The sequence below is a fragment of the Camponotus floridanus genome, unplaced genomic scaffold (assembly GCF_003227725.1).
Source record: "Camponotus floridanus strain SB8 unplaced genomic scaffold, Cflo_v7.5 scaffold65, whole genome shotgun sequence".
Taxonomy (NCBI): domain Eukaryota; kingdom Metazoa; phylum Arthropoda; class Insecta; order Hymenoptera; family Formicidae; genus Camponotus; species Camponotus floridanus.
In genome coordinates this window covers 183450-196778 of record NW_020229825.1, presented here as the reverse complement: position 1 = coordinate 196778, position 13329 = coordinate 183450, and the positions used below count along the sequence as shown (strand labels likewise).

Below are 13329 nucleotides of genomic sequence, written 5' to 3'. Positions count from 1 at the left end.
TAGCTTATCTCGAGAGCTTTCCAAAATACTATAATTAAATTAGTTTTCGTTAAGTACTTTCTGAATTATGAGGTTTGAAATCATTTCTTAATTTTACATAAACCGTAAAATATCTTGTAAAATATTCATTTTTTTATTATCTTACCTTAACACTTTTTTAATGTACAAAATAATGAGAGGAATCAATTGGTGTAAAAAAACGGTAAATGTTTACTTTACGTCACACAGCTCGAAAAATTTTTATTTTCACATATGTTGTAGAAGATACATTTCTAAGTAATACACTATTTGAATTTTGTGGCGCTCTCTCTTCGTTCCTGAGATATGCAATTTCGAAATATACTTTCATGTCATTTTTTGTTATATCCTATTTATGTGTTCACATTTTTTGTTTACATTTGCTCAACACAGTTTGATATTATATTTTCGTTACGTGTTTATATTTTTTTGTTTACATTTGCTTGTTGTGACTTCCATGTCGCTAAAAATTTAATATAATTTAAAAATTTAATACAATTAAACTTTAATACAATTAAAAAATATCACAAATGTGTGTGTACACACACACACACACACACACGCACGCAAAGGGGTCTTCAGCCCCCCTCCCGCAATAACCCCGCCGGTAGTCAAGGTGGACCTCGTTTTACAACTGACAGCATGTATCCATTGTGATTGAACTCTTCACAATGCGTCCCCAACCGGCGGAGTGATTGCGGAAAGGAGGGTCGAAGACTTCCCCCTTGCACCCCCCCCCGCGCGCGTGTGTGTGTATGTGTGTGTGCCTATATTTCTTCTTAAACATACATGATGTCGTAAAATTATATTCTATTCTTGAAACTTTTTTTGTTAATAACTATTTAATAAATAACAATAAGTGGCTAAAACCTTCTGAAAGTTATTCAGAAAGATGACCTCGGAAAATGTAAACACAAAAATATAAACATATTTAGAAAATAACGAAAAGATAATACAATTAATATGAAACTTCAAAATTGCATATCTCAGGAACGAAGAGAGAGCGCCACAAAATTCAAACGGTGTATTACTTAGGAATGTGTCCTCTACAACATATCTGAAAATAAAAATTTTTCGAGCTGTGTGACGTAAAGTAAACATTTACCGAAAAAACATAGTTGTTTTTTTAAAAAAATATGTAATTGTTAATTGCAAATTACATTTTTTTTCGAAACAATTATATATGTTCTTTATACCAATCACGTATCAGTTCGTTTCGGTAATTATCTAGAAGAACGGCAATCTCACCGATGACTTTGACCTTGACATATGTGGTCAAGGTCATGATCCTGAGTAACCTCCAAAAAGTTTTAGTTGGCGGTCATTGTTTATTAAGAAGTTATTAACAATTTAATTCTGTAGTAAAAACATGTATTAAATGCGCAATGGGTAATTATACATAAAAAGGGTCTCCTCTCCGATTTAGTTTATTTTTAAATATGTTGTAGGACAGGTCTACCCGAGTAATTTCATATATATATATATATATATATATATATATATATATATATATATATATAAGGGTCGGACTCAAATACCAAGATATAAGCTGAAAAAGGATAAAAATAATTGTGTTAGTTTTACATAGTTTGGATACACACACACATACACACACACGCGGAGAGTGCAAGGAGGCCTTCGGCCCCCCCCTCCCGCACCACCCCGGTAGGCAAAGTGGATCTCGCTTCGTCACAATCGATATATGCTGTAAGTTGTAAAGCGAGATCTATCCTGCCTATCGGAGCGGGCAGGATATCCTGCCGGCGGGAGAGGAGCCGAAGGCCCCCTTGTATTCTCTCCGCGCGCGCGCGTGTGTGTGTGTACGTCGTTTGACATAAAAAGTTGAAAAATTATGTAAAATTTTGCTTGAAAATGGCCCTGCTTTACGTGAATTTCAATTGCTCACAAATTCTTAATAAACAATGACCGCCAACTCAAACTTTTTGAAGGTTACTCAGAATCATGACCTTGACCATATATGTCAAGATCAAAGTCATCAGTGAAGTTGCCGTTCTTCTAGATAATTACCTTCGTTTCTTTATACCAATTACGTATCAGTTCGCTAAACGTTAAAATAATGCGAAAAATGCCTGATTCGCCACGAGTCGACTAGCTCCCCTAACGGGGATTTATAGAAAAGTTATTTGTTTTATACGAGGCTTTAGAAATTCCGAAAATCGACAAACACCACGGAATTTAACAATCACGAGAGGCGAACACTCAAATAAATTATGCGAATGTAATATCGAAAAATATAGCACATTTATTAGAAAGAAAATAACATAAGAAAAATAAAATAAAAGAAATAATAAATTAAAGAAAGAATAATAACAATAAATTAGAAAATTTGAAATAGCGAAATATATAACAGTTATTAATTCGACAGCAATAATAATAATAAATCAGATGGATCGAATGTTTGCACGAAATAACATAAGAAAGCGCTAAGTCATTCCTGGTATTTCGAGCCCGTTTTTATGGCTAGACTCTGCGAGGCCGAACGGCGTTTCGAAAACGGAATTTCGACACTCAAATCTTCAACTTATCGTACCGATCTTTTTCTTGTAATCTTTGGCTCACTATTCTAATTGACAGCAATATATTCGACAGGATGTTTAATAATTGAGCAAAAATAATTAAGGAATTTGCAAAAACGGAAAATCTCGCTTACGACGAGCACGGTCGATGCGATCGACAGCTGTCGGATGCCGCTTCTTTTTCTTTTGGCGTAACGCTCGATACTCATGCACAGTTCTCGAATTTCGGCAATTTCTTAATTCTTTATAATGTATTACGCACCATGACACACTCACACGCACGACAAATATCTCGAAATAAGCACAAATCATACACGTAACGAGCGCGAAAGACAACACGATATTCGCAAAGTCACGACACGCAAGGGTCACACACTCACCTACACGTTAATTAATAACGAAAATCGCACGAAGATCGACGCGGCTTCGGTAACTTTTTTCCACAGCACGGATAGCGAACCCATTCCTCACGATTTACTGCGTACGTGGTCGATATACGAGAGCCGGTCGCTACACGTTTTACGACACCCCGAATCCTGGAGAGAGACGATTCCTTATCGACTACAGCCGATGTTACGATCGTCCTTGATATCTCAGTTGCTTGTCTCCGCTCGCCCTAAATACACGAAAATCTAAAGCTCGGTACAAAACCCGAACGACAACAAGACACGAAAATGGCAACGGCGACAGAACAACCGATCTTCGGACGGAATCGCGTATGTAGCTCACAAATTGGCGATGGGCAATCTCACCAATACTGAGAAACTTTCATTGGCGCATAGTACAATTGGGCACGTTGCAATTGCATACTGTGCTATTAGATAAATAAGATTGCGCACCGTTTGATTGGACACAGTTCTTTTGCACAAATTACTTTGCCCACATTACTTTTGCCCACATCACTTTTGCGCACATTACTTTTGCGCACATTACTTTTACCCACAGTTTTATAAACCCACAGTTTTATAAATCCATGTGGAATCCCAGTTTCCCAGCGTTCCAAAGTACAGACTGCATCCCCACACACCCCATACCCCCCCCCCCATCCCGTTGCAAACTCATGTGGAACCTTCGCATGGAAAAGTATATGTACCGATACTTGCTCCTGTGGCCAGGGGATGATTCTCGGCTCCGTCCTCTCTATGTGAGTCTTCGGTAACCCAGATACTATCACACGCAACAACGACAATGATCAACACGACTGTGATTAAGACGAGCGTCCGCGCCAGAGTGACTCCCTGGATTTCGCGATCCAGGGTCGATAGCGGCGTCAATTCTGCGCGCAGGGATGCGCGGATTCGCGGCCAATAGCGCCGTGACACGCGAGATATTAATGCGCCCCGCGACAACGCCGTAACGACCCCGATAATTCGGGACGGATGGACGCACATCGGGATGGCAACGTCACAATATCTTGACGGAAAGCGGCCGCGCCAAAAAGAGATAGCGAGAGCCGTATCGAAATCTCCAAAGAGACGAGCTATTGTCATATTTCGCGTCATTATTAATTATTTTTTTTATTTTATTTTGTACGTCGGGCAACCCGTCAGAGAAAATCTAAAGAAGAGAATACCGGGAGGAAGAAGAAAAGAGATCTTTTTGCGACACGGCGCTCCCAGCCTTCGTATCGAGAGGGGAGATAGCGCCCGAGGAACAGGACAGCACAGAGTCGCGGGTAGAATTCGCCCCCTGCAGTTAGAGGAAGAAAATCTTAGAAAGAAACAGCTGTCTTGGACCGCGTCAACAAGGCCTATATATACAGGGTGTCCCATTTTAAGTGTCCACTCTAAATATCTCTCTCATTTTTTATTTTAGAGAAAAATGGTTCAGACACGTTTTGTATGGTTTCGAGAGGATTATGAGATGGTACCATTGATTTAACCGTGAAGAGTCATTTGAAGATCACGTGAAGGTTACCTCAATTTTTTTAAATTGCACTCCTTACTTTTTATTACATACTCTTGTAGCTGACCTTGAGAGCTTTCCAAAACACTATAATCAAATGTTTTTCCGTGGAGTAATTTTCTAGTTATAAAGCTCCAAATTTACAAAATCTTGATAAAAATACAACATATTTCGTAAAACATTCACTTCCCGATAGCCTTATCTTACATGATCCATCCAGTCAAGGCAAGATCCGAGCATGATCCAGCCAGTCAAGGCAAGGTTCAAGCATGATCCAGGCAGTCAAGGCAAGATCCGAGCATGATCCAGCCAGTCAAGGCAAGATCCGAGCATGATCCAGCTAGTCAAGGCAAGATCCGAGCATGATCCAGCCAGTCAAGGCGAGATCCTGTATTGCTCGATAATCAATGAACTGTAACAATTGTGAAAGTGCAATTGTCAATTCTTTTAATGAAACAAATATCAAGAGGCTTGTTTCAAATTTCTTACTTGGGCAACTTTCGGTATTTTAGCGAAGTCTCAGACAGATGCATATTATTATCCATTGACTTCTTTTGATAAGACAGGAATATTTGGTATTTTGGCGTTTTTATTCTTTATAATTATGGCTGCTTATCCATCAAATGAAATTGTGGACATGATTCGCATTTTGGGTGAGGCCAGGAATAATTACTTAATCTTCAAATGATTCTTCAAGGTCAAATCAATGGTACCATCTTATGGCCTCCTCGAAACCATACAAAACATGTCTGAACCATTTTTCTCTAAAATAAAAAATGAGAGAGATATTTGGGATGGACACTTAAAATGGGACACCTTGTATATATATATATATATATATATATATATATATATATATATATATATATAGAGTTACATCCCGTGGACTCCACAATTCTTTTCTTTCCTCGAATCGATATTGTGGAAGAAAAAAACCAAGGATCGATTTGCATTTAGAATGCAAAGCGATTCTTCTTAAGAATAATAGCGAAGATAGCGCGTAGAATGATAGCGCGTGGAAGAACGCAACCTAACCCGCATATACAACCATTAAAACCTAACAAATTTAATACGGAGAATGGCCAATTGAGATAGCGCTAACAGAACACTAAATAAGTTCTTGAATTATGAGACGCGAAATTATTATAAGAGATTCCAACAGCCCCCCTCCCCCCCCCCGTATTTATTAGTATAGCTTTACTCTCGAAACCGCTCTATCTCAGGCATTTCTAAAACAAAGATCCGCTGGTCCTCGGGAAGATTGACAAAATCTAAATCTCTTGACAAATCTCTTGAAATTAATAGTGCACGTGCGCTCGTTCGACAGGTCATCCTCAAGCGTTCTCCGAATCGCCAAATCATCAAACGATAAGAGATAATTAGCTCACTCTCACTCTCTACTGGAGCTAAATCTCGAGCTAAAGCGCTTAATCAATTAAAATCTTAAGACATCCCTCTCCTCCTAAAAATCAGGCTCCTTGACTTTAAGAAGGAAGTAAGAGAAATTATTTCATTCAGCTAAAAAAGATTCCCATCATCCAGAAAAGAGAAAGTAAAAACTTTAAAACTCGTGAGCTGAAGCCGCAGACACACAGTTCACTATACAAAAATTTTACGGCAATTCATAGTCTTCTGGCAGTTGATAGTTTTTCTTAATAGTACGACAATACGCAATCTTTCCAATCAATTCACCCATATTAAACGAAAAGGCGGATAGTTCAGCATCAACGAAATTTTCGTGAATCATTTGACTAAACAAGTGAAGTGTTGTGCCAGTTTCCATCGACTAAGCCACTTGTTCTCCACTTGCGGGACCTCCCTATTCTACAATAGAACCAAGGTGTTCAAGCTGCGTTCTATTCGATTTAGTTTCTACCTCAACGCTCGCTATAAGTAGTAAGTCCAACTTAATTTTATTTTCTCTTCCCTCCATTTGTTAACTGATTGTCATAAGGAATGATCCTTGACCAATTAATCTCTAATCACTATTTTAATCAATCAAGATAAATTAAAGAAATTATCAACATCCATTTTCTGGAAAATAAATTTCAATAATTTAATAATCGTTTAATTACTCTTTGTCTCTTTCCTCTTCCTAATCATCTTCCACATTCCTTCTCGTTTGCCTAGAATCTTCGTAAGGCGGTTCGCAAACGATTTCCAGTTCGCCTAGAATCTCCACAAGGCGATTCGCGAACGATTTCTAATCTGGCTCAAATCTCCGAAAACCGATTCCGGATTGAACTCTCCTAAATTTGAAACTTTTCTTTGAAACCATTTGCAAACTACGTTATTTTTTTTCATTTCTTTTTTTTTCTCTTAACTATCCCTTCACCTATATTACTTCATTATTAATAATCAACAAATCAAGATCAGTTTAAATTTAAGAATATAAATGGGCTACTATCCCGTCTAAGATTGAAGTATCTTTTCTCGATGACAATGGTAATAGAGTTAACGGTATTATTTAGGTCAGAGCTGTCCCCGTTTTACACTTTTCGATTCCAATTTTCGTGAGTAAACGCCTATCGTCCCCCTCCTTATGTCTCGAGACACTTTATTACAGGAGCGGCACATTTATAACGCGAACTGTTCCCTACGCCCCGCCTGCCAAAGGTCAATTTTAAAGAGATATCTAAAGAGAGATATCTAAGATATCTAAGATAGAGATATCTAAGATTCTAAAGAGATATCTAAATTTTAAAGAACTCGCATTTAAAATATTGAAACCTTTGGCAGACGGGGCGTAGGGAACGGCTTTGCGTTATAGATGCGCCGCTCCTGTAGTAAAGTGTCTCGAGACATAAGGAGGTGGACGATAGGCGTTGACTCATGGAAATCGGCCGAAAAGTGCAAAACGTAGACAGCTCTGATTTAGGTAATTGGTTAGCGACGATCCCTTAACTATATTTTAAACTCTTTCATTCACCATTAAATGCGCGCACACACACACACACTGATTGTTAGGCTGATGGCAGAGAACTAGATATCTCGTCGTAGTCGTGGACGTAAAGTAAGGCAAAGAAAAACGTATGTCGTACAAGGCCATTGTGACAATGGCGCTCACGTCTAGTTCTCTGCCATCAGCCTTACACTCATCGTGTGCAGCAATTAGCTGATCGCGTCGAGTGCCCCACATGATCGCCTGTATCGGACGGTGAGTTGCGCCGTCCCTGCCTACCTCTTGTACTTGTTCCGTAATTCGAAAACTATTTTATTTAATAATTTATAAAGTAAGCCGCGTAGAAAATTTTGGTAAAGGGAAAATCGTCTTAGAATTCATTCAAGAATTTGATATTTTAAAGACGCACGCTTGTTTTGAATCACCCTGTATATACACAGGTTTACATTAACCATAAAATATCTAGTAAAATATATATGTATGTTCATTTAAAGTTTTCCATCTATTTATTTCATAATTGACTATTCATTGGAACCACAAAAGATATGGGATTAATGTGGAAGGAGGTTAAGTGTCTATACGCCCATTTAAAGCCTTCTTCACCGCGCGCTTATATTCGCACGGATTGGCTAATTTTATTTAATTAATTTTTCGTTAATTATTGCGAATATCGCAAAATAGTAGAGGATCTTTTTAATTTGAGCTAATCTACCTTCACACTACGGAATTTCAAAAAGTTATTAAACATCCTGTATTGTGTATACACACACACACACACACACACACACACACATACATATATATATACACAATACAGGATGTTTTATATATATATATATATATAATTGAGTGAAGCCAATATCTAGAGAAAGAACGAGAATAAAGGCTCTGTCCACGGAAATATCTCCTCAGGTAGGGGCGATAGCGAAAAATGCCTCAGACATTGGAAAGTCGTTTGAAGGTCACGTAAAGACTTTCAATTTTTTAAATGGATCCTCCTATTTTTTATTGCATATTCTTGTAACTTATGGGCTTTCTGAAACACTATAATTAAGTTAGTTCTCATTAAGTACTTTCCGAGTTATGAGGCTTGAAATCATTTCTTAATTTTGCATAGACCACAAAATATCTAAGATATTCATTTTTTGATTATCTTACCTTAATACTTTTATATACAAAATAATGAGAGGAATCAATTGGTGTAAAGAAAAAACATAGAAGTTTTTACACAAATATATATATATATAACTGTTAATTGCAAATTACATATTTTTTCTTATAAAGTAAAATATTTATTTTTTCATTATCTTACCTTGATATTTTTATATACAAAATAATGAGAGAAATAAAAAAAAATATGAGTTTAATCCAGTTCAGAAAAATTATAAATTTACGAGTAGCTACATATTTCTTTTTTAAACAATTATGTGTTTTTTTTACACCAATTAATTCCTCTCATTATTTTGTGTATAAAAGTATTGAAATAAGATAATCGAAAAACTGAATAAACGTTCACATGGTTTTAGCATCTACATCCGAGGTCAAGGTCAAACTAATATTTCTATCTTTTTTCTCGTCTAACAAATTTTACAACTTTGATTTTTTTTTAATGTTTTGTTTTGGAGATATTACATTGTTTAAAATATGATAGTCTACATAATATTATTGCAAAAGTTGTTAATGTTTAGAACTACTAATGGTGTTGTGATTATAAATATTTGAAACTAATATATTCATTCCAACAAAATCAGAAATATATTATTGACATACATTTACTAATAAAACACAATTTAAAACAGCGAGAAAAGAAAACTAGAGAAATACAGAAGAAAATGTGACTTAATTCTATATTAAGATTTTGCTCCAATAATATTTGTTTTAAGATTTCTTATTTTATAAATATATATAGCCACTTATCGTAAATTAAATTGAAATTTAGACTGACCCAATATGTATATAAAATTAAAATAATATTTTGAGATTAATATTTTTAAATTAATATTTGAACGAAAATAATATTTTGAAATTATACAGGGTGTCCCAAAAGTCCCGGACTGGTCGAATATTTCATAAACTATGCACTTTAGAAAGAAATGTTTCAGACAAAAGTTGTATAGCTTGAAGGGGGACATCTGATAGTGGCAATGATTTGACATGGGAGAGTCATTTGAAAGTCACGTGAAGATCACCGTCAATTTTTTAAACGGAACTCCCTATTTTTTATTAAATATTCTGATAGCTCACGTCGAGAGCTTTCCAAAACACTATAATTAAGTTAGTTTTCATTCAGTACTTTCCGAATTATGAGGCTTGAAATCATTTCTTAATTTTACATAAATCGTAAAATATCTTATAAAATATTCATTTTTCGATTATCTTACCTTAATACTTTTATGTACAAAATAATGAAAGGAATCAATTGTGTATAGAAAAAAAATAGTTGTTTTTAAGAAAAAAAATATGTAATTTGCAATTAACAATTAAATATTTTTTTTAAAACAACTGTGTGTTTTCTTTACACCAATTGATTCCTCTCATTATTTTGTACATAAAAGTATTAAGGTAAGATAATCGAAAAATGAATATTTTACAAGAATATTTTATTTTGTACATAAAAGTATTAAGGTAAGATAATCGAAAAATGAATATTTTACTATTTTATAGTTTATACAAAATTAAAAAATGATTTCAAGCCTCATAACTCGAAAAGTACTCAATGAAGAAATACTTTATTATAGTGTTTTGGAAAGCTCTCGAGATAAGCTATACTAATATGTAATAAAAAATAGGGAGTTTCATTTAAGAAATTGACGTGACTTTTCACGTGACTTTCAAATGACTCTCAAATTATTGCCACTATCTGATAGCCCCCTCAAGCCATACAACTTTTGTCTGAAACATTTCTTTCTAAAGTGCATAGTTTATGAAATATTCGACCGGTCCGGAACTTTTGGGACACCCTGTATGTAAATAGAAATACATGTGTGTATTCTTTTTGTGTAAAATATGCCTCAAAATAAATAAATTGTCTTACAGACACGATTGTAGACAAGATAAGCAGCGGTGGACTCAAGACCAACAATGTAGATCTCGATGATGATGAAGATGGTGATATTGATTCTGCTCAGGATCTTGAAGGTTCGGCTGATCAACCTTTAGATTTTTAGATTTCCTAATACATTTCCCAGGGAGCGACAACAAGTAATAGAAGTATAGCATCTTAACCGATAAAAGCAAAAATCAATCATACTAATTAAAGAAAAGATACGCGCATTCAGTCCATGTCGTCCATTATCCTCATGAATAGCCATTGTAATCGGAATGTTCTCCATATCATCATCGGCCGTCTGTCAATCCTATGGAAATTCATGCGTGATAAATGAAACGTGAGCCTAAGTGAATTCTGAGAACAACGAAAAACACGACGATCATTAATTATGAGAAAGACGGATTTGAAGTAAGTCGCATTGAACAGACAGCGATCATTATTGAATTGTAATGATTTCAATTCTACTTCATTCTAGTTAGAAAATCTCAACGTCATTCACGTTAATGTAGCAAATGTCTTACCTGTCGCAATAATAAATAATCGCGCATTTTGTAAACGACATTTGAAAAATACGAGTGTACGCAAGTCATAGACTTTATATACATGGAGAGAGAGAGAGAGAGAGAAGGAAGAAAGAAACAAGAAAAGAAAAGAAAGGAGAAAATAAGAGAAGAACGAAGAATAAGGGTTAGATTAGATTAAATTAAGTTAAGATTAGGAAAAGAGAGGGTATTTCTTATCTTTTCTTTTACCAACGAAAGCTTATGCTAGAAATATCCTATTAAAATTGGCCGACAATTTCACATATATCGTATTGTCAGTGTTTATTGCTGTACAGTGCGTGTCAACGATTCTATCCTAGGCAAGGCAAGGGGAGTGTAGAAGTAGCCAACTAGTCGACAGCGTGGCAGTGGCTGATTGGCCAGTTCTACGCTCCTCTTGCCCCGCGTAGGACAGGATCGTTGACGCGTACTGTACAATCACGCATTGCGCCCACGTTTGCAGAATAATCTTATTTCAATGATAAGATATTAATTTTTACTCAAGTCGGTTACACAATACAAGTATACACAATAGTGAATTTTCACTAAACTATCCACACTTTTGATGTTGTCCCAAATCACATCATTTTCATTTTGAAAATAATACAAAGCTTAAATTTGTTTTCAATAAATTGTAAAATTAGTTTACTATAATGAGAGTTATATTATAATGCGATAGATGCAGCTATATATTTTTAGTCAGATGCATGTTAGAAACTTAGTCTGAAAACATTAAAATGTCACTGCTGTGTACAGATTTTTATGTTAGATTAAAGGCTATTGCGCACAGGACGAGACAACGCGTTCCGCGCGACGAAAACTGACGCGATAGCCAATACAAAAGTTGAATTGAGTTCAATTTTGACGCGCGGATGTTATGTATCTGCTGATTGGCTATCGCGTCAGCTTCTGTCGCGCGGAATGCGTTGCCACGTTCTGTGTGCAGTAGCCCTAAATAATGCTAAAAGTGATGCAACTATTTTAAAGTGAACAGAATATATAGCTATATTAAACTATATATATTAATGTTATACCTACTTATAAACTTATCATCAGATAGCACAAAACATCCTCAGAATCATTCTAAATATGTCCAGAATAATTCAAGACATTTGTGTAGAACATTTTAAGATATCATTATAAATATATTTTATAAAAATATTTAATATGCAGACATATTTACTTTCTATTATATAGGATATTTAATATATAATTTAGAAATTTTACATTATAATAAAGTATAAATGTATATATATGTCTCATAAATGCTTATTGAATAATTACTATGTCTGTGGAATATCTATTCTATTATATTGAATGTTCTTTAGATTTCCAGAGGATACCTATATATTGTATTTGAGAACTAATTCGTACTATAATCAAAAGATTGATATATACTATCATTTTTTTTACAAAATCTTTTCGAGACTTTAATATATTTATCTTATTATATTTAGTTGATAGATTTTGTACTTTTCAGAAAATTTTTTATTAATTTTTTATGTAAGAATTTTTAATCAACTGAGTAATTCTCACATTTGTCTAATAATTTTTAATAGACATTTTTGCGATTTGTATTTCTGCAAAAATTGGATAGTCTTATTATATATGTTCCTTTGCTGCTACATGATATAATCAAACCTAACTTAACTAATTCATAGTCAATTTTTCACTATAAAATTTGATATATAACTTTACAAAGGACAAGATTACTCGACATATCCAAAGTATATCTCCTTTTTATCTTAATTAAATTTCTAACATAATCCCAACAAAAGATTCAGCATATTAAACTTTATTATTTAAAATTAAATTAGTTTATTAGAAATTTTTTTTAAATTGGCAAAAATGATATATACTTTTTCTTATATTAGTATTTGTACTTAGTAAACTATATGATAAAAAATTGAATACGAATTAGTTAAGTTTGGTGTCACCATGTAGGCAAATGAAGGAGGAACATATCTGTAATAATATTATACACATATAAATGTCTAATAGTTATCTTGCCAATCTGTCATATTTAACTTAAGATGAATTAATTTACTTTACTTTAGCTTACACAAGATGGATAATTTTCATTTCGACATATATTATAGAGGATACGTTCATAAATAATACATCACCAATAATACAGTTTAAATTTTGTGTTTCTCTGTTTTCTCTTGAATTCCAATATATAATTTTGAAATTTCATATTTATTTTTTCATCTTTTCCTATTCGTGTGTTTATATTTTTTGTTTACATTTATTTTCCAAGTATATCTTTTGTTTACATTTAGGTCACCTTTTTAAATAATCTTTACAAGGTCTTAGCCGTCGCTCATTATTTATTAAAAAGTTATTAACAAAAAAGTTTAATCAATAAAATTAATA

The 13329-nt window shown here is 34.2% G+C and overlaps 1 protein-coding gene across 1 annotated transcript in view; it reads left to right on the top strand.

Annotated features, from left to right (window-relative positions):
• Positions 1 to 12109, top strand: part of LOC109610481 (proteoglycan Cow) — a 181265-nt gene extending 169156 nt beyond the window's left edge. Inside the window, exon 10 of the mRNA XM_025413353.1 lies at positions 10399 to 12109. Within this exon, the coding sequence (XP_025269138.1) occupies positions 10399 to 10529 (131 nt within the window). The 3' untranslated portion in view covers positions 10530 to 12109. The remainder of the gene's footprint in view (positions 1 to 10398) is intronic.
• The last annotated feature ends 1220 nt before the right edge of the window (positions 12110 to 13329 follow it).